Raw genomic sequence first — 25668 nt, 5'->3', positions numbered from 1 at the left:
AGAACTGAATGTACATGTGGATAATAAATAACGAGTGAAAGGGGTTTCCTTTCTCCAACACTTCTGTTATTACCTAGCTTGATTTAGCACAAAGTAGGAGTCCAGCGTTGCCCTTAAGCTATTCTCATTTTGGTAATAAATTCAATACTTTTATTGAATGAGAAAAATAATTATCCAGGTTACTGCTTTCTTAAAACACCCACTACACTGCTACTCGTGTAGAATTATATGCTACTTAAAATATACAGTCAAGTCCATACCAATTTGTATGGATACCTTAAACATAATTAAAGCCAGGGGTCACAGCTACGTCTCGCCTTCTCGAGTTTCTTTTTCTCTTTTTTTTTTTTTGCTGTTGTTTTAATTTAGTTTGTAATTAGATATTTATCAATCATATATCTGGTTCAAATATATCTGTTTACATTTTTGTATTAAATGCTATATCTTTTGCCATTGATTCTCTTACTGTTTTAGATCATTGTCATTTTGTAAAGCATTTTGTACTGCTTTTTTCATAAGGTGCTTTATAAAATTGCATTTGTAGGCTGATTGGCAGTTCTAAAATTGACCCTAGTGTGTGAGTGTGTGTGTGTGATTGTGCCGTGTGATGGGTTGGGTTGGCACCCTGTCCAGGATGTCCCCCGAATTGTGCCCCAAGTCCCCTGGGATAGGCTCCAGGCTCCCCGCGAGCCTGTGTAGAATAAGCAGTAGAGAAAATGGATAGATGGAATTAATAATATTATTAATAATGATGATAATAATAATCTCTTTACACAGATTTTTAATCTCACTATTTGATGTGTTCAATTATATACGGTTAACATCATAAGAAAAGGAATAAATGGTAAAACATTTATTTATATAGTATAAAAATAGCACAATAGAGCACCATCAAGCCATCGCACATCGCACGCTCGCTGCCCGCACCATGTCACATGACCATGAGCACCTGATTCATGTTTTTATCTAATTGTCACAGGTATTTAAGTCATGCATTGTATAGTACTCATTATATTACAGTGTTTGGCAGATGCCTTATCCACATACAATTATCTCATTTATACAGCAGAGCAGTTGAGGGTTAGGGGCCTTGCTCAAGGGCCCAACAGTGGTAGCTTGGCAGTGCTGGGATTTGAACTCATAACCATCTGATCAGTCGTCCAACATCTTAACCACTTCCCTACTGATTGTTGGTCTTTAGTCGTTGTCATCTTTATTTGTACCCTATGTACAAAATGTTATTGTCTGTACTTTACTTTTCATAGTCTTTGTGTTTCATTTGTTTCACTGTGAATAAACGTTTACCTGCGCTCGTATCCAACTCAACTACCCATTCCTGTCAAGATATTAACTGTATAATTTAGCATATAAATTGAATCATGGAAATCATTGCCACCTCGCAGTCCTCGGTCCAATCCTGAGCTCGTGTTACTGTCTGCATGGGTTTCCTCCGGGTTCTGCAGTTTTCCCACCTCCCAAAAACATGGCAGACGGTGAACTGGGTAAGTTGAATTGTCCCTAGGCGTGAATGCGTGTGTGAATGGACGTGTGCATGGTGTCACCCAGGTCGTATTCCTGCCTCATGCCTAGTGTTCCCGATATAGGCTGCGGATCCAGCGTGACCCAGCTTGTTAACTCGTGTTAGTTTTGAGCATACACGACTCAAGTCTGTAAATAAGCTGTTGGATTCATATCCTGTAAGAATGACTCAAAAATGTTGTGCAATAATAATTAGTTTACATAACAGGAACCACCAGGAATCCAACTCTGTGCCATTTTTAGTGTTGATTAGGAAAAGGGTTCTTTATTCATATTTAAAAAATCTCCGCTTCAGCTAGTGGGTGGAAACTGATTACTTAAACTGAGAGAAAATAAAAAAAAACACGGCTATTAAAAAAAATTACATTCCAAGTCGTGATTGCTGTTTTGCCGATGTTGATCTGTTGTCATGGAAACCGGTAGCCATGTCTGCATGAGGCCCTGCTGGAGTCAGTTTAAAAAAAACACACACAACACAAACTGGAAAACACACTCTTTAGTATGTAAATCAACACCATGTCAAAGAGGAGGAAATAACAGTCTGAAAGCTTTCTCACAATATGAGTCAGACGTGAGAAAAACACACACCCGCGTTACAAAGAAAGCCGGATTCTTTTTCTGAGGATTTTAAGAGAATGACAGCCATTAACGCCCCGTTTCCAACCTGACCATGTATAATTGTTCAGAGCAAAACCCGACTGTGTGTTAAAGTGAGCTGCAGGAAAAGCACTGAGTCGGAAGGAGTGAAGGCGTGTCAGAGAAGTGTTTAAAGGCAAAAGCAAACTTTTTCTTTTAGGAAAAAAAGGAACTTTTAGGAACTGATGAGGTTCATTATAATGATAATGAGTCTTTATTGGTCACATATACTTTACAGTACAGTGAAATTCTTTTCTTCGCATACCCCAGCATGTCAGGAAGCTGGGGTCAGAGCACAGGGTCAGCCATGACACAGCGCCCCCTGGAGCAGAGAGGCCCAACAGTGGCAGCTTGGCAGTGCTGGGGCTTGAACCCCCGACCTTCTGATCAGTAACCCCAAAGCCACCACCGCCCCCATTGCCCCCATGGTGTTGTCTCTGCATTGCAATTCTGAAGGCCTTGAGTTTGTGTCATGATGTACTGGAACCAAACTGTTTTCTGTTCTTGGGATGTGGTGTATTGAGCGTTCCTAATCACCCTGCCTTTCGTCCTCTCTCTCTCTCTTGGTTCCTCTTCTTCTTCTTCTTCTTCTTCTCTTATTATTATTATTATTATTATCCATCCATCCATCTTCTACTGCTTACTCATTTTTCAGGGTCACGGGGAACCTGGAGCCAATCCCAGGCAGCATGGGGCACAAGGCAGGGTACACCCTGGACAGGGTGCCAATCCATCGCAGGGCACAATCACATACACATTCACACACCCATTCATACACTACGGACACTTTAGACACGCCAATCAGCCTACCATGCATGTCTTTGGACTGGGGCAGGAAACCAGAGTACCCAGAGGAAACCCCCGCAGCACGGGGAGAACATGCAAACGTCGCACACACAGAGCCACAGCGGGACCCTGGAGGTGTGAAGCGAACGTGCTAGACTAGACATCTTTACTTCTTATATCACTCGAACCTACGTAATAGATGTTCTGATTTGATCTGTGATCTGCTCCGATTGATATTTATCATTCTCTTTCTCTCTCTCTCTCTCTCTCTCTCTCTCTCTATATATATATATATATATATATATATATATATATATATATATATATATATATATATATATATATATATATATATATATATATATATATATATATACATATACACTACACTTTCTGTATCATTAAACTAGGAAATGTCTGTGTGACTTCTTCCTGGGCCCAGACGAGCAGAAATCAGCCAGAACAGGGTTAAAATTTTTGCTTCTGACTGGTATCAGACAAAGAACTTAACAAGAGCTGTAGTGAAAAATATTTAAGGATGTATTTATAATACCAGAGGTGTGTTTGATTAAACATTCAGCAACGTTTGAATGGAAAAGTATGATGGAAATATGAAGAAAAAAATAATACCATGCTCGAACACCGATGCAGTGTGGGTGGCTCAGGTTACTGTCTGTGTGAACTTTCACGTGGGCTTTGTCTGATATTCTTCCCAGAAACATGCTGAGAGGTGGATCAGTGACTCCTAGGTGTGAATGGTGCTTTTTGTCTTATCCAGTTCCCAAACGTTTTGGGCGAACGATCCCAAATGGACATTGTGAATTTTTTTTGTGACCCCAAGCCTTGACCACCCAACATTTTTTATAAATTCCAGATTTATAATAATAATAATATGACTCATGTAACATTTTAACGTTTTATTGTGTCGCTAACGGACTACAAACCAAAAGGAATATTCATTGCACTGACTCTCCAGTCTACTCGGAAGCGCTGGGTTGTTATAGGAAAAGAATCCACGCCGGGGTGATGTGATACGCCCTGACGCGAAGCAGTCTGGTTTATACCAGAAGCAGTTGCATTATGACTCACACACTCGCTGTTTATCTTAGGTACATCTGGGAGATAAAAAAACAACAACATCCACTAATTTCCCTGTCTGTCAGGTTTCCAGGTCGTACTTTAAAATGTCTTAAACGATCTTACTGCGACGTTAAACAACTAACGAGCTCTGTCTCCTTGACAACTTTCCGCTGTTCCCATGACCTGCGTCTCAAATCGAAACCTCTGACCCTATGTTCAAAAGTATTAGAAGCTCTACATGATCCGGAAGAACGGTACACAAAAAACAGACCTTTCATTAGGTTTGAAAGCTACATGAGAGGTTTTTAACATTCAAACACTAACTGTAATAGGAAAGCTGGTTAGTGTTAGTACTTAATAACAGTCTACACTGTAAAAATAATCATCTTATCAAGTGTTAATATCTTGAATATAGTGAAATGTATCTTGTATTTCTTTTTATAAGATAATAGTAAAGCAGATATAAGATCATTTAACCTATTTCTGGACATTATTACTCCGTTCAAGCTTGTAGTTTTCTTATTCTATTGGCAGATCGTTGTGCTTCTTTCTAGAAATAAATGCTTGAAATGAGCGAAATGATCCGCCAATAGAACGAGACTATTTCAAGATTGAAATGAATACAAATGACTTGAAATATATATGTGTGTGTGTGTAAAAAAATAAAATTCCAATGGTTTCCACTACAAATACCATTACAAGCAATCAGGTAACCATTAAAACCGTTACCATTACTGGTCCTTAATGGTATCCACTAGACATACTCTAACATGCCACCAATAGAAGGCAACAGATTACCAGTAGAGACTCAAAGGGACCATTACATTTCCTTTAAAACCAATACAATTCCCATTATAACCATTAAAACCCTTACAAATTCCATGAGGATTTCTATTGTGTTTGGTTTTGTTTTTTTTCCAGCAGGATATGAACCCCTTAGGCCTGTTTCACAAAGTTGAACAAACTCTGAGAAAGTTGATAACCAGCGTCATGAAACCTGTTAATTTTTATGAACCCAGATTGGATTTGTTTGGTTTTGTCAACTCAAAACCCAGGTTTTAGCCCCGAGTCATGGTTTACTCAGCCAGACTTTAAAAGCCAGATTTTTGCAGCAAACAGTCAATAGCGTTCAACATGGGGAACAAAAGCAGGTGTGCGTACTTCCGGTTGATGAGCAAGAAATTATTATGCGGTAATACGAGGAATTTAAATCTACACTAACCACAAAAAGCGACACCGTTTTGGCCGCCAACGCTCGGGAACATTGCTGAGTGTGTAAATGGGTAAGTTTACTTTTATAGGCTCTCATTGAGAATGAACACATTGGAAATTTATAACCTGGGCAACATATTTCGTGTAATTTCGTTGAATATAAATTATTTTCATTGCATATTAATAAAATACATATCAAATTTGTCATCAGTGATGTCAGCAGTGAGAGGCGCAAGCTGATAGCGAGTGTTCAGATCCAAATCCAGCCCCTCCAGTAAAGGAGTTAAGGAAAAGTGACGGGCACCTAGGACACATAGAAGAGAATGAACTGTATTAGGCGGTGATATTGATGAGTTGGACTCACACTTTAAGATTAACAGTATGGTTTATTATTCACAGAGAAATCTAGGAGCTGGGGAGTGCAGGCAGAGAGATACACACACACACATACACAGACAAGGTCAGGCATGCAGACACCCCCCCACACACAGATACAGAAGCACACACACACACAAGGAATGAAGAATATTATAAGGATAATAAAAGGAGTATAAGGATTATAAGGATATTATAAGGATATTATGAGGTATGGAGGGGGTAAAATACTTGCAAGCATTATAAAATAGAAATGTAGAACAAATATGAAAGAAAAAGCATTATAAGACAGAAATGCAGAACAAATATGAAAGAAACTTACCCATAATGTGCGTGAAGGTGTGGAGAATCCTCTTCTCACGAGAAACAAGTCAGGGGTGACACAGACGAAGGCCTTAATTTTTAAGAGAGAATCAAGACGGGTCGTTTATAATATATTTGAGCCGTGCTAGGGTGGCAGATAACGGTGGATGGGAACGGCTAGGGTGGCAGATAACGGTGGATGGGAATGGCTAGGGCGGCAGATAACGGTGGATGGGAACGGCTAGGGCGGCAGATAACGGTGGATGGGAACGGCTAGGGTGGCAGATAACGGTGGATGGGAATGGCTAGGGCGGCAGATAACGGTGGATGGGAACGGCTAGGGCGGCAGATAACGGTGGATGGGAATGGCTAGGGCGGCAGATAACAGTCGATGGGAACGGCTAGAGCCACACGATAACTGTCGATGGGAACAGCGGACCCCGTGAGTACAAGGTCTCTCAAAAATGTTGAGTCGTGTACGTAATGGTATAACGGGAAAGCTTTTTCTAAACATATTGGTGTTTGGGTTTAGAAAACTGTATGAATAAGGGAGCTTCAGCTCCGGATGTTAGATCACTTTTGAGACTCTCAACGGTGTGGATCTCGTGTGGTGGAATGGAACAATAAAACTTGGGCCTTGCTTTTACTCACTCTCTGGTTCCGTGTGGTACTTTACTCTGCACCCGGGAAATTTGTTGTAAGTATACTTGATTTTGTAAATAACTTATAATAGTAACTGTGTAGTGGTCAGAATTTTAGCCCACAGTTTTTAATGGGACTAAACACTTCAAAGTGATTTTCACTCAACATTACAGCAGGTGGCACTAATGAGCCACTAATATCAGGACACGCGAAGAAGAAGAAGAAGAAGCAGAAGAAGAAGAAGAAGCAGAAGAAGCAGACGAAGAAGAAGAAGAGGAAGCGAGCTGAAAAAAATACTTTAGTAATTTAGTATAAATATCTAGTATATAGTTATTTATTTATTTATTATGTATATATTTATTATTATTAGTTTTAATATTTTTTATGTTTTTTTTTTCTTTTTCCCCCCTGCCAATCTCCTGCCCACACTCCAGTCCAGTAGGTGGCGATAATGTACCTTAAGTCGGTTTGCCAACCGCCATTAAAACCAAAAGAAGAAGAAGAAGACAGCTGATCCTTTAACCCACTTTCGTGTTCGGCTTTTGTTTTCAGTATTATAAAGTTATTAAAAGCAAGACATGATGTGAAAACAGAATTACAGGAGTCCATAAGGAAGATATACGAGGTATATTCCCACTATATTTAGATATTTTGTACTTGACTACCGAGAGCTAAACTCGGCTAAAGCTGCATTGGAGCTTATTGTTGGCTAACGGCATTTAATCGTTACACAGGGCGTAATCCCAAATCTTTCTATTTAAGTGCACTACAAAGGGTATGACTTAATGACTTGTACAGCCTGTGTTGTACACTATATGTCCATTAAGGGAGACATTTAGGATACAGCCAAAGTAGGTTATACATATATACATACACATAGCTGAATGTAACTTTACTGTAACTGTATTGTAAGAATTAGTCATGGTTATAGGTGCCTTGAGAAATGTTTTGGGCTTTTTTTTTTCTTTCCTTCACTTTCCATTTAATAAGTATACTTACATTCACTTTATTAGGATCACTTTATGGATAATTTATCTCTATCCATAATGCATACAGTCATGCGAGGGAAAGAGAGAACCAGAGAAAAATCAAACATTACGGGAGGGAAAATTGTGATCTCAGTCAGTACGTTTACACGGACAACAATAATCCGATATTAACCCGATTAAGACGATACTCTGATTAAGAAACTAGCATGTAAACAGCGATTATTGATGACCTTAATCCGACTAAAGTCATACTCGAAGTAAACACGAATGGAATTAAGACATGTGGAGTATTCCTGTTTTATTCGCATTACAGACATGCACACACCTTAATCACACTGTTAACGTCGTGTGGGAGTTTTCACCACATTTTGCGACAGGACACGTACACATACGGCAGTGCTCAACCGTTTGACGGCAAACAAGAGAGCACGGCTGCGTCCCAAACCGCGTACTTACCTGCTGTATAGTAGGAGAAATACTAGTATGTATCTCTGTAAACTATATAGTAGGTAAGTATGTGGTTTGGGACGCAGCCCACGGCTTCAAGCAGGCCTCTATGTGCACGTACAGCATGACAAAAAATTAACCGCACTTGAAACTTTTGTAAAATTAAAAATAAAAACACCCAAAACTGTACACGGTTCCATAACGAGGACCAACTATATGTTGATAAGTGAAATTCTGGAGGGAACATCGGACAGCGTGACGCGGTGACGTAATGACGTGTGGCGTTAATCGATCTACGCTCTATAACATGTAACACGGGAACATGAAAGGAATATTCTAAAAGCGACTCATGTAAATACCTTAATCACAATACCGTCTTATTCAGAATAAGGTCAATAATTACATTACCGCTGTCCGTGTAAACGTAGTCACTGACTGTGGTGTGGTGCTGGAGTATTTGAGTATTTCAGAAATCTCCTGGGATTTTTGCACAGAACAATCTTTAGATTTTACACAGGGAAAAAACAAACATCCAGTGAGTGTCAGTTCTGCATGCTGGTTAATGAGAGAGGTCAGAGGAGAATGACTAGACTAGACGTGTTCAAGCTGCTACAGTACCTCAAACAAGCACTCTTTACAACCGTGCTGAGCAGAAAAGCATCTCAGGATGAGCAACACAGCAAGCCGAAGCGTGAGGTCGACGGACTGACGTCGGGGTTTCACAGGAATCTGAGACTACAGTTGGCACAGCTTCAACAAAACTGGGCAATTGAAGATTAGAGAAAAACCAGACGAGCCTTTACACGTAGTTTAAGTGTGGCCCAGCCGCCTCAAGGGTTTGGCTTGGTTTACTGCTCACCACGGTTATTTATAATTATAGAATTGTCAGTTAATAAATATATGTTCCTGCATTCAAAGATAGGTGTATCATGCACTCAACTCAACACACACGAAAAAAGATTTTTATTGCCATTTCTTTGTTTTATCTGTGATGCTAGGGGTCGCAGATTTCTCAAAAATATATGACTATACCTCGGGATGTTTTTCAATTGAATCAATCGTTTATCTGTTTTTCACCTTTATAGATAAGCAGCCGAGCCGAAACACATTATAGTCACACCTTACGCCTGTACACGTGTGTGTGTGAGAGAGCCAGAGAGATGGAGCAAGCAGTGGTGGATAGCCCAGTGGTCCTGGTCATTAAAGCGCCCGATCAGAAGTACGACGATCAAACCATCAGCTGCTTCCTCAACTGGACGGTGGAGAAACTGAAGAGCCATCTTTCCAACGTTTATCCCAGCAAACCTGTGAGTGAACATCTCCCGGAGGGAAAAAAAAATCGAAATGTCCTTGTATTTGGAGAATATCTGAGGTAGACGCTAGTTAGTTTAGAGCGTTTATTCCAAGTTTCTGCACATGGAATCAAATGTGTAATGAGTTACCTCAGCTACAGAGCAGTCTCTTTACACCTTAATAACAAACCCAGCCTGCAGTTTTGTTACGTAAGCTGGAGGGATGATAAATATACTTGTAGCCGCCCGTCATGATATCCAGGCCGGGTACGGCACGAGACCCATCTTCTAGGTGGCAGCTCGTGAAAGGAACAGTGGCACACTCCTTCCCTCTATAGTGCTAGGGTCTTCTCCTTGGGTAAGTGAGAATAACCTTTGAGCCCCTCTTACAAGGGTTACAACTTACTAGATTATGCCCTTTGCACATGCTTTTTCCATCTAGATGTGCTAATACCATCCTTCATCTCTCTGTAAGAGAGATCCAGAGTAAAATAGATCCTCAGTATCCCAACACTGTTCGCAAAGAGCGATAAAAGGGGCGACTTGTTTGCCGAAAGTCTCGCCCCGTGTCGGCGGAGGAAGAGATCCTGGTGCCTGAGAGATATGGTTTGCTGCGGCTGCCACCGTTTCAACACTTCACCTAGACGGGAGGTTGGAATGGCCCACTCATGCTCCGAGAGTTCTGTGATCGCTTAACAACTGCTAACTTTCCAGAAGTGTGGGCTAAAGGTCAATCGAGTAGATAGAGCGGGTTATAATCCGATTTACTCGCTCGATTATATCGTTCTTACAGCCCTGATGCAGAATCTACTGGAATTCCGCTGTGGAATAATTAAAAGTAATTTAAAAAGTACAAAAACACAACAAAAGAAAAGAAAAATATATATATATATATATATATATATATATATATATATATATATATATATATATATATATATATATATATATATATATATATAACTAGCTATCAAAAACAGATTATAGATTAGGTTTATGTATATAATCAGTATACCTGGTCTCCTGGATTATGGGGGGTGAGGGGCATGCCACATGATAGGGGGAGATTTGGGGGTTGGCGGTTGGGGGTGGGGGTTGGGGGGGGGGGGGGTTGTTACAACCTCTGCTCTAGCGGAAACTTTTGAAAGGAACTCCTCCATTGGAAATTGCTTTAATAAATTCCCAGTTTTCTTGGCACAGGATGAAAAAAACTATCAATGCAAACAAACAAATCCTGATATCCAGGATGAACAAAAGGACAGGCCGGAGGTACCGGAGAAAGAAAAACAAGTCACAGCAGACCAGAATGAAGATGGTGTTGTGTATCAGGAACTGAGAGTCGTGTGTGTGTGTGTGTGTGCGCGCGCACATGGCGGCTGGAAGACACAGCTTGTGATCTTCAGAGTCGGTGCTCATGACACGGCGGCTGTGATTGTCGTCTCGTGTACTTGCTGTCTCTGTCGTCTGTCAGATCTATCAATACGGAAGCCAGCGAGGGACAATAAGCATTCACACCTTTTATGTTTTTGTTATTTAACACAGGGGTGCTTGAAAGTTTATGAACCCTTTTAGAATTTTCTACATTTCTGCATAAATATGATCTAAAACATCGTCAGAAGTCCTAAAAGTAGAAAAGAGAACCTAATTAAACAAATGAGACAAAAAATATTATACTTTAATATTCTCATTATAATGGCCAAGTCAAAGTATGTATACTTTGTATAAATGCTGTTCCTGTCCTGAAAGTCTGTGTGTGTGTGGTGTTGTGCATTGCAGCGCTCAAAGGATCAGAGGTTGGTGTACTCTGGAAAGCTCCTCCAGGATCACTGTACACTCCGCGACGTGCTCAGAAAGGTAGCTCCTGCACATCGTCGTATCATTAAAAGAGTGTGATTTACACCGCATGCACATGTTGAACTCCCGCTTGTGATTTGCGAGAGTGTGAAGTCAGAAACGGAGTGTGTTTTCCTCCGCAGCAGGACGAGTTCCACATGCTGCATCTGGTGTGTGCTTCACGCAGTCCCCCTCCCTCACCCAGCACAAGCAGGAGAAACCAGCCACCGGTGAGATTTACACACACTCTCACAAACACACACTCTCTCACACACACACACTCACCCAGCACACGCAGGAGAAACCAGCCACCGGTGAGATTTACACACACTCTCTCACACACACACACACACACACTCACCCAGCACAAGCAGGAGAAACCAGCCACCGGTGAGATTTACACACACTCTCACATACACACACTCTCTCACACACACACACTCACCCAGCACACGCAGGAGAAACCAGCCACTGGTGAGATTTTCACACACACACACACACACACACACACACACACACACACACACACACACTCACACTCACCCAGCACACGCAGGAGAAACCAGCCACCGGTGAGATTTACACACACACGCTCACACACCCTCCCTGTGTGCAGTACACACACACACACTCTCATTCTCTGTGTGCAGTACATACATAATACACATACACACACACACGCTCACGCGCACACACACACACTCTGTGTGCAGTACACACAACACTCACACGCATCACACACACAGAGGCAAGGAGCAAAACAACTAAAGAGAAACATTTCTAAGACAAAACATTAGTGCTGATCAGACATTATTATTATTATTATTGTTGTTGTTGTTGGTATTATTGTTCTTGCTATTATTATTATTAATTTCCTAGATTTGTCTGTGTTTGCCTCGCAGAACTCTAACAGCTCCAGAAGTCCTGCCCCTAGAAATAACGTCCAATCAGCTTCCTCAGAAGAGGCTCCTGATAGGCTGAGTCTGAGCTCTAGTTCCAACTACTATACCCATCCATCATCACACGGGTGATTTTTATTTATTTATTTATTTTTTACTTTCTCTTCTCGTCTGTGTGCCGAGAAATTGTTGCTGAAAGCAAAAAAAAAAAAAACAACACCATTGGCCGTGCAGCCTTTATTTATTGTTCAGACTTAATGTTTGCTGAATGAACAGAGCAGTTAACAGAGAACTGGTGCTAAAGGAGTTTCCTGCGACCCAAAATTTGTGGCGCCACCCAACACTGAGAGACCGTGTGACCCTGTGTGTGACAGGATGATGAGTGTGTGTTGTGTTGTGTGTTATGTGCAGGTCTGTGTGGACTCAGTGGCTTAACCAGCAGAGACACAACGCCAACACGCCTCACTACCCCATGTACAACCCACACACCCTGCTATGGTGGCAGCAGCTCTACACCTGGCACTGCCACATGACCTAGTGAGACACACACAAACACACACACACATTTTACTGTAGCCATATAATGTGAATATGCATTTGTTGGATTTTTACAGTCTTTCTATCTTTGTCTGTGTTTGTGTGTCTGTCTCCCTCTTTCTCTGTCTGACTGTCTGTCTTGCTGTCTCGGTTTGACTCTGTCTTTCTCTGTATCTGTATGTCTGTCTCTCCCCCCCACTCTTTCTGACTCTCTTGCCTGTCTCTGCCTGCGTGTGTCTGCCTGTCTGTCTGCCCGGCTGTCTATCTGTCTGTCTGACTGCCTGTGTCTGTCTGCCTGTCTGTCTGCCTGTCTATCTGCCTATCTGTTTGCCTGCTTGTCTGTCTCCCTGCCTGCCTTCCTTCTGTCTCTATTGGCACACCTCCTTCTCTCTCTTTCTATATCTGTGTCTGTCTATCCCTCTCTTTTACTCTCTGTCTGTCTCTTACTATCTGTCTCTTGGTCTTCCTGTCTTTCTCTCTTTCCATTGGTCTGTCTGCATATCTATCTCTCTCTGTCTCTCAGTCAAACGTGGGTCGCCTCGCTCAGACCCTCTCAGCAATCAGCCACACCCCCAGTTCCTCCTATCAGAGAGGCGCAGGCCGTTGCCCATGACAACCCCCGGAATGCTCCGGTTGGAGCAGGTCTGAACGAGGAGGATCTGAACCGTGATTGGCTGGACTGGGTGTACGCAGTGTCTCGAGCGGTCGTCCTCCTCAGCCTCGTCTATTTCTATTCATCATTCAGCCGATTCGTCATGGTAACAGGAGCCATGCTGCTGCTCTACCTGTGAGTCACCATCTGCATTTACATTTATTCATTTAGCCATTTATTACGTTCATCTTTCATCCAAAACAAATGATATAACCAAGGCCGAAGCCAACGCGGGTTACAGGAAGTGGCGTTGATGAGAGATCTGCAAGACGGAGGTCCTAACTCCTGATCACAAACAAGTGCAGGAGAGACACAGCTAGTGCTGCTGTTTAACCTTCTGATCTTTTATTAAAAGAAATTCACAAAAATACTCTGCTCTCACGGATATCAAACACAAGTTTATCAAAAAATATCTTTGGTAACAATGCAGTGCAACAATTATTGGCACTCCTATGAATTCATATGATAAAAATATATTTGACGTATATTCCCATTGATATTTTATTTATTTTTTTTACTATACCTGTGACTAGGAACAGGAAATTGTTCAACCATGACTTCCTGTTTCACAGGGGTATGAATACGAGGTAACACAATGGCCAACTTCCCTAGTCATTCATAAGAATGGGTAAGACCAGAGGAATATAGCTGTGATGTGCGGCAAAAGGTTGTTGAGCTTCAAAACATGGGAAGTGTCTATAAGAAAATAGCACAAGCATTGAAAATGCCCGTTTATAGAGGATTATACGAATTGAGTCAATCCCAGGCTCAATATTGGACTAATATTCTAATAAACTCACCTGAGTGACACATTGCTCACCTGAGTGACCCTCAGTCTCATGCAGATTTCTATTTTGTTTAATTTATAATGTTAAATCCCTTTTAGTATACTTCTGATGCTCTGTGCTGCTGTAATAGGTGAATTTCCCTCTGGGGTGAATAAAGTGATCTATCGATTGATTGACAGATCAATCAATCAATCAGCTGATCCCGAGGGGAAATTAGAGCATTCCAGCAGCATGCATGAAAGACAAGGCACCGGATGCACATAAGAAATAAAGTAAGACTAAAATAAATATCGAAAATAGTTAAAATATCAACATGTATGCGTAGCATAGATATAAATAGTAAACTAGTAAGTTGCTGAAGTGATATTTAAATATACATATGTCGGTCCCTCCAGGTTTTCGCAATCTCGAAAATGAACACAAAATCAAGCAAACACCACAGTATTCGGAGAAGCTCGCAATTTTTCAAAATGACCGCAGATTTGGGTCAAGACGCGTCATTTCACATCCTCGCAACGTGCATTCAGCCAAATACCTCTTCGATTCACATGCATTGAACATGATTACAGCTAAGAGGGTTCATTTACCAGCAAACTCCACTGCAAAAGACTGTGCAGAATTATTTTGTGCGATTGCAATTTCGCAGATTCAAGTGGTTTACGGCAGAAAATGCATTGCAAATTTTGAAAAAACCCGCCGCAAAATCAAGCATGTATGGCTGCAGCAATCACAAAAAAAAAACTATACGTAAGGGCAGGTAAACTCGCCAATGCCAAGATTCATCATGTACGTGCACACAGCTGACTCAAACCTCCAACATGATCCGTGTCCTCACAGTACTGCAAAGGCTACTAGTGTAATAACAAACAATATAACATGCAGGCCTGCTTGGTTCTCAGGGTGTGCGTGTGTGTGTGTGTGTGTGGTTTCCAGGCATCAGGCGGGTTGGTTACCCTTTAACCTGGACAACGAGCTGCAGGACCTCGCCGAACCGGCCAATCACAATCAGGATGAGCCAAACGCAGACAATCGCAACAACACGGTACTTATTATAAGCATCTACCGCTATTGACGCTCTGAGCTGAGTATTTGTGGTGGTGGAAAGCAAGCTTTGTGCATTTGATAGATGATATTTGATGGATGGCATGGAGATCACCAAGAACATTCTTTTGTTCTAAAAAAAATTTAAAAAAATAAAAAATCATTAACGCTTCAGGTTGCTGGAAGTTTGTTTCGGGTGGTTATCAGACTGTTATCATTCCTGCCGTCACCCACCACTTTGGGGAACATTAAGGAGTTTACATTAACGAAAGGGGGAAAAATGAAAGGCAGAGATAGTTTTAGGTTTAAAAGGCATTTCGCCAGCCTTCGTAGGTAATTTTTTGATTTTTATTTTTAAGTTGCATGATGAGGTGAAACATGGTGTAGGTAGTTCTCATAGGACAAAAAAAAGGAAGTTAGGTGTAAGGTGATATTGATATTGTATAGGAAAAGAAAAAATGTGAAATACCTTCATGCTCTCTCTCTCTCTCTCTCTCTCTCTCTCTCTCTCTGTGTGTGTGTTTCCGCCTCTCGCTCAGGATCGGCTGACGGATGAAGACGAGGATGAGGAGGAGCAGCGAGAGGGACCTGATGATGATTATGACGACGATGCTGATGATGATGATGATGATGTTGACGATGACGACGATGACGAGGGATGGGTGAACATGGGATTCCTCTCCTCCACTTGGTCTTTCATCACCACCTTCTTTGCATCTCTGATTCCCGAGGCCATTCCCAATGCAGTGAACTGACCCTGAGCTCCACCCCTGACCATAAGCTCCACCCCTGACTGACCATAAGCTCCACCCCTGACACCAAGAAATCTCTCCATCTCTTAAACGGCCCTACCAAAAAAAAAATGACCAGGAAGAGCATATTCGGACACACCTCACCAAATATCTGTGATAGGAAGCAGTGAGTGTGATAAATAAACATCTCTCACACACACACATACACACACACACACATGCACAGTATTTCATGAACGAATTATGAAGACTGATCCTCAACCTTATGAGAAGTGGCTCAAACCATGGACTGGTTAGCTTTTAAAATAGCATTTTATAATCCTCTTGCGTGTTTCTCTCCTTTTAACACGTCTCTTGTAATTCAGAATCGTTCTTCGAGCCTCGGGACGTGGGACGGCGAACAAACCACAGCGTCTGTGCACTTTATATTTCTATTAAAAAAAAAAAAATCGTGTGTGTCGGTGTGTGTCTTAACGAGAGCTGTCCCACTTCCCGCTGCTTTTAAACACTGATGATAACACAAAATGTCTTTCAGCATTTAGATTCATTTTTAATCCTTCACCCACTTGTTCGTGTCTCATCTTGCATTGTCTTCATTCACCCAAAGGCTTTTCACACACGCTTTCGAAAACGGCTGCAGAGGAAGTCGAAGCTTTTCTGAAAACCCGACCGTGAATGTGTCAGCCTTATTTTATTTAATTTTTTTTAAGAATGAAAGAGATGTCTGCAGTTCATTGAAAACTCCACAGCGTAATTGTGTCTTCTTTTTTTTTTTTTTTAAAGATGTTTAACGATTATGCATTAAGTGGGAGGGGAATGAATAAATAACTACACAAAGATTTAACAGAGACGTTAACGTCTTAGCGAGATGCTAATTCTTATCGGAACATAACCCAAATTCAAATTCTATGAGTACAAGATTCATTTGTTGAAAGTCAAAAGGTGAACCACTTTAGATTTGCATGTAACGTACAACACACACTCACCGGCCATTTTAATAGGAACACCTGTACCCCTGCTCATTCATGCAAGCAGGCAGTCATGCCCCAGCAAAATCCAATCAATTTGTCGACTGTCCAGTTTCCGTGAGCCTTTACCTGTTCTCGGCCGGACCCCGGTGTGGTCGTCTGCTGTTGTAGCCCATCTGCCTCAAGGTGATGCTTTTCTGCTCACCACGGTTGTAGAGAGTGCTTATTTGAATTACCGCATCCATCCCGTCAACTCAAACCATTCTGCGTGATTGGATAATTGCATGAATCAGCAGGTGTAAACTAGTCGGTTAGTATAAGGAATAGCTTTACCTTTAGACTATTTTCAAATAATGAAGTGTTTGGGGATCACATTCAAACATCTTATTACACGTAGATGGGTCAGTATTGGTTTATTCACCCGGGGTAGTGAACCATGGTCCGTTTATTTTTGCCGAAGAATGTGTGTGTGTGTGTTTCTCGCTGTTTCAGACCCTTGCAGTATTAAAGTCAGTCAAGATGCTGTAAGTAAATTTGCAGTAAAATTTTAGGAATTTGAGTTGGTTACGAGGCAGTGAAGCGACAAATCCAAACGATTGGCCCCTGTGAATGTCCCACTGTCAGTTCCTATTCAATAGAAAACTTATAACCAAAGTCCCATCTTTTATTATAATCGGGGATGCACCGGATGTTCGGCAACCGAAAGTATTCGGCCGAAAATAGCAAAAAAAGCATTTTCGGTATTCGGCCGGATGAGTGAAAAGGCCGAATAAATTTGACCGAACAATGACGTGTTTGATGACGCGACCAAATAGCCTAGCAACCAGAGTGAGACGTGCGAATGTCACGACCTCGATGAAGGGGCGCGCGCATGCACGAGCTGTGGACACGTGCGTTTGTTTTGTTTCTGTTCCCGGAGCATGTTTCTGTCACGTCGCGAGACGTAAGGGAGTAGAGTACGGAAGCAGGTGAAGACGTATTTATTTAAGGGCAGGCAGACAAATCCTATATCTACTCTAATACTCGGCGAGGTGTACAGGGACGCGAGCGGTATATATCCCCAATATAATCAGACGTATAGAACCCAATAGAACCATTTTCTGCACTCTTGTCAATGCACTTTTTAATGCATTTTTGTTGTAGGCTACAGAGTGTTCCATTCTTTCAGCAGTCAGTTATAGGCCTAACATCGACTGTTCAAGGGGGGCTCAAAGATGACCACATCAGAATATTTTTATTTTACTCATTTATTTATTTAAAGTTATATTGTGCCTTGTTGGTAGCCGATGCCTGCTGGAATGAAAAAAAAATGTTCAGTGTTAAATAAATATTTTGAAATTGTAGTTTTTGTAAGTGATTTTTTCTTTGAAAAGCAAGACAAAATAGTAAAAAGCACGTTTTGACTATTTAATGTATGCAATGGTGAACATGAAACACGAAAAAAAAAACGTGTTCGGTATTCGGCTTTCAGCCGAGTTTTTCTTTATATTCGGTTTCGGCTTCGACCAAGAATTTTCATTTCGGTGCATCCCTAATTATAATAGTCAAAAACGTTTAAAGCAGAATTAACATGGTGGCATATAGTGTATAAATTATGTGGTGAATTTAGAATACTTTGATTTCTTATCTGATTTCTGAGCCATGCGTTAGACAAACTTGGACTAACATGGGAGCAGCTGGAACGTGCTCGATCTTCACTTGAGCTCCCAAAACCTTCAGCTTACTATGTAGGTTTGGTAATTAAGAAACGAGCATAACGTGTTCGCAGTGTGATAAGTCTCTGTGATTGTACACCTGTAGCATGGAAATGGCTTTTCAGTTCAAACTGGAATGGAGTGTGTGCATGTGTAGTGGTGTAAACTCCAAACCTTTTATTCTCAAGTACTTCAGTGTTTGTTTGATTGAATTTCTGAATTGGTGCAGAAAGACGGCAGTGTAGGGCGCTCGGTGGCTTAGTGGATAGCACGTTCGCCTCACACCTCCAGGGTTGGGGGTTTGAGTCCCACTGTAGCCCTGTGTGTGTGGAGTTCACATGTTCTCCCCGTGCTGCGGGGGTTTCCTCCGGGTACTCCGGTTTCCTCCCCCAGTCCAAAGACATGCATGGTAGGCTGATTGGCCGTGAAAAGGATAAGCGGTATAGAAGATGGATGGATGGAGACGGCAGTGCTGTTAACGTCAGCCAGGCATTTGGCAGCTGAGCGGGAATCGGAGCCTCCAGTGGGCACCCTTTGAAGGTTAGAAACACTTCTACTGAACTTTTTACAACATGTGCCCTGTGCCCGCTTGTCTGTCAGGACTGGAACCTGATGTGGCCACCTTCTGTTATAGCCTGTGTTGTGTGTTTTGGGATGCTTTTCTGCTCGGCTGTAAAGATTGCCTATTTAAGTTACCATAGACTTCGTGTCAAGTCGAAGCAGTCTGGCAGTTTTCCTCTGACCTCACTCATGTCATTCAGTCACCAAGCAAATTACAATATCTACTGTTAGAGTTCTACAAAAGGTATGGTTTAAAAAAATACTTCATTCAGACACGTATTTCACGACCGTCATTATCTTTTTAACAAGACGATGTTGTCCTGTCTGAAATGATCTCCTAGTTTGGGCTAGAAATTAATGAAACAATGTAAACAGTGTGATTGTTGCGGCCAAAAATGCTTGTTTTTCCTGTGGCTTTTTAAAAAAAATTTGCACAATTGTTTGTGCTTTTTTTTTTTTTTTGCGGGAAAACCACATGAATTGGCTAAATAGTTTTGCACTGTCTTTCGCAGTGATGTGTGTTGGTAAACGAGACCTTTTTAGCTGTACTCGTGTTCGCCGCGCGTGAATCGAAGAGGTGATGACGTCACATGACGCGTCTCTACGGAAAATCTGCGGTAATTTGAAAGTTCATTTTGCAGAGTCTCCTTGATTTTGCGTTCATTTCTGAGATCCTGGAGGGACTGTTTTGCCTAAAAGGTCGGAATATTCCAGGATACGTGACACGCACAAAGAGATGGGTGAAACTCATTTGGGGATTTCTAGCCAACAGTTTTGCACAACTGTATGAAACTTTATATACTCAAAGCCATAATCCTCAGAATTTGAGGATAATGACTGTGTACATGCACATCAATATTCAGATATTAATCGTAATTTGACAATATTAGTATCGAGTCCTGTGAACGCCGCGATCCGATTACCCGATTCAGATAAGACAGTATTCCGTTTCCCGCCCGTTTTAATCGGAAATTCCTCGCATGTAAACACCTTATTGAGAAAATCCACTGAAAGGAGATATATGCGCATGCTCAATCTGCAAGGAATTGTGGGTGCTAGCAGATGCTTAGCTGTAGACTAGGTATTCAGGAACGGCAACTCAGGCGTACTTACAACAACCCCGTATACAGGTATATTCAGATGCCTGTACGCATATAACCATCGTATTCGGAATACGGCTTCAACCCGAATATAGACCTTAAACAGAATTTGACGCGCATGTAAACGTAGCCAGCGTCATTATGTTCTCAGTATAAACCAAAAGCATTCGGTTTAAATAGAAACCAGATGTCAGCGCCTAAACCACTCGGGAGTGACCGTGCACAAGCTACACATTCGAGACTGGATTTGCACATCTGGACTTAACTCATAATCATAAATGTATTTTTTTTTAAAAACGGTTCAAATATAAGATGCAGTCTGACTCTTGGCCATTTCATGTATAAGTTACTTGTGCATTGATTTGTGAAGGCATCAAAATATCATTTTAATTTTATTGACAGATTTTTCATCCCACAACGATGTCATCAGGCTTGCTGCATTGATTGTACTATATTTATTATGACAATTTTGACTAAAATGAAATAAACTTTTTTTTTTTTTTTTAAATCGAAAATGCTTTGTGAATTATACACAAGAACAAAGAGTTATTGAAGTCAAATTGATCACCTCTTGTGTGACCGTGAAATAAAAACCCCGACTGTACAGAATACACTTTTATTACTTTATATGTATAATTTATTTATTTTAAACAAACTAAACTATTACTGTATTATTGCACAGATATATGTAGTACAACACACTCTCCCCTGCGTATCCACACTCACCAAGCTGCATTAACAGTGTGTGATGCTACACGTACACTAGTGTATGAAGTCGTATACAGTGACAGACAAACACACTCTTTTTAACACAATAGCGAAACATTTATGCACATAACGCAACCTATTCAGAGCTGCAGGGACAAATATTCAGGAAAGAACATTTCAAAATGACTTGGCACACAGTACACACACACACACACACACACATACACAAACTAGTGCTGGGATACACTGACACAGTCTCACACCAGAAAAAGTGATTTGGAAACATCGTGAACCATGAACACACAGAGCATGGATATTACTTCTATATAATATTTGGAGTAATACTATATAAGATGTATACGTCTGGGAAAGATCATTATTGAACGATATCTCTGTCTCTCGCTGTTCGGCTCAGCCTGCACGCTTCTCCAAGGCACACATGATTAAAACCTGAATAGTAAGTAACCTATACGTTTTGAAGTATGTTCCACTGAATCAGTCAGACACTCCAGAGAACCACTGCTGGCTCATTCATATTTCACATGAAGGGAGTATCATAAAAGTTACAAGTCAGGTCCATAAGTATTTGGACGGTGTCATGATTTTCGTAATGCCTCTGTACAGCACCACAGTGGATTTGAGATGAAGCGATTAAGATGTGATTGAAGATGTGATGTAGACTTTCAGTTTATTTTAACAAACATATTGCATTAACTGTTTAGGAATTACAGCCATTATCCTTCTGATTTCACAGGCTCAAAAGTAATTGGACAAACTAACGATAAATATTGAGATTATTTGTAATACTTGGATGCAAAATCTTTGCAGTCAGTGTCTGCCTGAAGGTCTGGAACCCTTGGACATGACCAAATGCTGAGTTTCCTCTCTTGAGATGCTTTGCCAGGCCTTTAGTGCAGCTGCCTTCTGTTGCTGCTTGTCTGTGGGTCTTTCTGCCTTCAGTTTTGTCTTCAGTAAGTGAAAAAGCAGCTCAATTGGGTTGAGGTCATCAGACAGTGAAAGTCTCTTGATTGTAGATTTTGACAACGATACCCCTACCTCCTCCAGAGTGTTCTTGACTGTTCTTGGCTAGATTAGTTGTAAATGGGTTTTTCTTCAACAAGGAAATAATTCTACAGTCATCCACTTTAGTTGTCTTCCTTGTCCTTCCAGGACTTCCAGTGTTGCGGAGCTCACCAGTGCACTCTTTCTTTTTTAAGAATGTACCAAACTGGTGACTTGGCCACTCCTAAAGTTTCTGCTATCTCTCTGATTGGTCCGTTTTGTTTTTTCAGCCTAGTGATGGCCTCCTTCCCTTGCATCTACACCTCTTTGGGCCGCGTATTGAGAGTTCCCATGAACAGCTACCAAATGCAAATTCAATGCTTGGAATTGCGTATCAGTCAAGTGTCCGATTACTTTTGAGCCTGTGAAAACGGAGGGATAATGACTGTAATTCCTAAACGGTTAATGCAGTATTTTTGTTAAACCCCTTGAATCTCGATTGCTTCATTATAAATCCATTGTGTTGCTGGTGTACCGAGGCAAAGTTATGAAAATTGTGTCACTGTCCAAATACTTATGGACCTGGGAGATCTTATGAAACACGTTGGTTAATATATTTTTTTTTCTTCATTAATTGCTGAGCATGGGTAAACGTTAATAAAATGTTAAACTCCATGTGCTCAAAATCCTGTTCAAAAACTATAAATAAATGTATACAATGGCTTTATTAATACTAAATCCTGATGATAAATCGTCTAGATTCATTTTGATTAAATTCTTTATTATTTATGTTTTTCTTTTTAAAACAAAAAGGTTCATAAATAGTTAACTTGCAGTCCAACACTTTCTGAAACGTGCTTTTATATTTTTCCTCCATATTGTCATTACATGTGAAGTAGGGCTGCTAATGATTGCTTTAATAATCTATTGTTTTATGTTTGTTTTTTGTTTTTTTCCAATTAATCAGTTGGGATATAAAAATATACTAAATACAAAACAAACAAAGAAAACATTCAAAATACATCTTTCCAACATTTCAGTCAGCTAATACTACTACAGAATTTGAACATGGCTTAATTAAATAACAGATCACTAACTGCAATATAACTCTCCAGACCTTCATCAGATAATGTGTTACAGCATGAAAATATTATCAAGCGCTTAAATCGACCACTGAAACGAACATGACATTACATTCTGTACTGGTTCTGTACATTTTTTTATAGCAACTATACATCAGTGTAACCAATGGAGCAATGGTCTGAATCATTAGCTATGTTTCCATCCACATATGTTTATGTGAATTTTGGGTTATCGCAAAATGGAAACACCAGATGTGAATAAAATCTCCAAAATGCACATAAAAACCATACACGCTCAATTGAGGTGGATCCATCCATCTATCCACCTTCTATACCGCTTATCCTTCCTTCAGGGTCACGGGGGAACCTGGAGCCTATCCCAGGAAGCATGGGGCACAAGGCGGGGTACACCCTGGACAGGGTGCCAATCCATCGCAGGGCACAATCACACACACACTCACACACCCGTTCATACACTACGGACACTTTGGGCATGCCAATCAGCCTACCATGCATGTCTTTGGACTGGGGGAGGAAACCGGAGTACCCGGAGGAAACCCCCAAGCACGGGGAGAACATGCAAACTCCGCACACACAGGACCACGGTGGGAATCGAACCCCTGACCCTGGAGGTGTGAGTTGAACGTGCTAACCAATAAGCAATTGAGGTGAATTATTTTGGAAACTCGATAAGAAAACGTGCGCATACACTACTATGGAAACAAGTTTACCGAATAAATTCTTCGATGCACATCAAAAAAGTCATGTGACTTTGCTTCAACAAATCATGTGGCTCAGAAAAGTCAAAATGGCGGAGAGAAAGAGAGAGAGAGGTATGTTTGGGTAGGCGACTTTGCGGCAGTTTCCTCCGGAAGTGACGATTTTGCTCTCTTGAACACCTGGATGGAAACAGTGCTTTGTTCGCAAATGTTTTATGCGATATTCCAATTTTTCGCATAAGTGAAATTCACAACTTGGATGGAAACATAGCTAATGAGACTGAGTCTTGCCTGTAGTTCAAGTCCTGATTTGTTCAATTCTGACAGTCAAATTCAATAGCTGTCTCCATAACAAACACTCTGACGAGATAAATTCACTATGCTTACTCAATTTGGGCGCGGTGAATCATTTCTGGTATGTGGAATTGACTCGGATTTGACTCGGTTTCCAATGCCTGGAATCAGGGAGTGAGTGAATCGACTCTTTTTATGGGGGGGTATTGACTCCCTGCATTTTTGACGTGAGCCAAAAGCGGGATGACGACTGTTACATAACAGCATCTAAGTTGTGTATGTTATTATTAAACAGTGCAACTGATTCAGATAGCTTTGCTACTTGTGAACGCCGTTAGCACGGCGTGCTTCATAATGAACTTCACTGGCAATTCTTTTTTCAGCGGATTCGATCAGTTATGCCATTCAGTTGAATGCAGATCTGATCATTATGTTACACAGTCAGTGATTAAGGCATTAAAGCCAGACTGCACATAGATGGATACAATGTATAATATTATAAATTATCAAGTTTTTTTTTAAAAAAAAATCCTGCGAAAACAAGAAGAATGTACTAAATGATACAGCAAAGTGTTCCCTGTGCAAGAACTGAAAATAATAATAATAATAATAAAAAGGTTAATAAAGTAGTCATTACAGTATTTCCTGTGTCCTCAGAGTTAGGTGAGTGTGTTCCTGCACACACTGTGCTCTCTCCTATATGGCTGCTATCTCTCAGTCCTCCAGTCCAGCAGTGGGTGCCGCTGACTCAAGCCCAGGGTCGAGTTGCTGATTATGAGCTGCTTCGCTCCAGCGGTGGAGTAGGAGTGGCTCCAAAAATGAAGGAATAAACTCTGCCCTAGAGCATCGTCTCTACGTTCCGCTCGTCCTGTCCACCCCGGCCTGGTTCCATGTTCAGCCTAGCACACGCCACCTTCTCCTGACTGACACACACACACACACACACACACACAAACAAATAGAACATGGATATCAGATAAGGATTAGTCATTCTGAGCCTGAACACACATGGAGGAGGAACAACCTCTTGCCCTCCTTCATGGTGTGTGATACAACAGCTTTTCATGTAGAACATCTGTTCATCTTATCATTTATACCAGAACACACACACACACACACACACACACACACACACACACACACACACACACACATATACTATAAAACAGAGAATGGGCTATGGTTATACGGTTTCACCCTAATCTAACTCCGTACATATCTATCAAACATTCTCTATTATGGCACAGAACAGCTGAATTCTCAAATCTGATTGGTCAGTAGAGGTGATGATGAATTTCTATAGCAGCAGCTCAGACAGTAGCTTCCTCTAATTCAAATCCAAGGTTTATATTAATGCACTCCTTCAAATACATTATTGTTTCTATAGTAACAGCTCGTTCACAGGGACTTTTAAAAAGCATGTTTGTTCTTTCACAAAGAAAAAAAAAATCGGTCACTGATGTGGTAAAGTTTAATATAAGGAGATGCCTTTTTTAACATTTATAGACAGGGTCTGGGGGTACGGTGGCTTAGTGGTTAGCATGTTCGCCTTACACCTCCAGGGTTGTGGGTTTGCGGCCCTGTATGGGTGGAGTTTGCATGCTCTTCCCGTGCTTCAGGGGTTTCCTCTGCCAGTCCAAAGACATGCATGGTAGGCTGATTGGCTTGTCTAAATATGTCACAAATATGCTGTGGTGTTAAATGGAAGCAATTGGAAGAAACTGTTTGTTGAATCTT

At 41.1% G+C, this 25668-nt stretch overlaps 2 protein-coding genes across 4 annotated transcripts in view; one reads left to right on the top strand and one right to left on the bottom strand.

The window, feature by feature from the left end:
* Positions 1 to 6778: 6778 nt before the first annotated feature.
* LOC108275212 (homocysteine-responsive endoplasmic reticulum-resident ubiquitin-like domain member 2 protein) lies at positions 6779 to 20411 on the top strand. Of its 2 annotated transcripts, none has more exons than XM_017485864.3 (10): positions 6779 to 6874; positions 7008 to 7198; positions 9095 to 9316; positions 11078 to 11155; positions 11281 to 11364; positions 12037 to 12161; positions 12445 to 12570; positions 13094 to 13357; positions 14944 to 15052; positions 15591 to 20411. In XM_017485864.3, the coding sequence occupies exons 3-10, from the start codon at positions 9170 to 9172 to the stop codon at positions 15804 to 15806; spliced, it is 1149 nt and encodes a 382-aa protein (XP_017341353.1). In that variant the 5' UTR covers positions 6779 to 6874; positions 7008 to 7198; positions 9095 to 9169; the 3' UTR covers positions 15807 to 20411. The 2 variants fall into 2 exon arrangements, with proteins under 2 accessions (XP_017341353.1, XP_017341352.1); XM_017485863.3 differs by having other exon boundaries at positions 6780 to 6874; positions 11278 to 11364.
* Positions 20412 to 20728: 317 nt separating this feature from the next.
* Positions 20729 to 25668, bottom strand: part of LOC108275213 (sodium bicarbonate cotransporter 3) — a 49131-nt gene continuing 44191 nt past the window's right edge. For both annotated transcript variants that reach the window (XM_017485865.3, XM_017485866.3), the window contains exon 25: positions 20729 to 24854. In XM_017485865.3, the coding sequence (XP_017341354.2) occupies positions 24770 to 24854 (85 nt within the window). In that variant the 3' untranslated portion in view covers positions 20729 to 24769. The remainder of the gene's footprint in view (positions 24855 to 25668) is intronic.

This window comes from Ictalurus punctatus, chromosome 14 (assembly GCF_001660625.3).
Source record: "Ictalurus punctatus breed USDA103 chromosome 14, Coco_2.0, whole genome shotgun sequence".
NCBI classification, from domain to species: Eukaryota; Metazoa; Chordata; class Actinopteri; order Siluriformes; family Ictaluridae; genus Ictalurus; species Ictalurus punctatus.
This window is presented reverse-complemented; position numbering and strand designations above follow the sequence as displayed.

Coding starts and splice junctions, on each gene's coding strand:
- LOC108275212 (XM_017485863.3), top strand. CDS start 9,170: ATGGAGCAAGCAGTGGTGGATAGCCCAGTGGTCCTGGTCATTAAAGCG. Junction 12,571..13,093: donor TGGCACTGCCACATGACCTA/GTGAGACACACA, acceptor TCTGTCTCTCAG/TCAAACGTGGGTCGCCTCGC. Junction 13,358..14,943: donor GCCATGCTGCTGCTCTACCT/GTGAGTCACCAT, acceptor TGTGGTTTCCAG/GCATCAGGCGGGTTGGTTAC.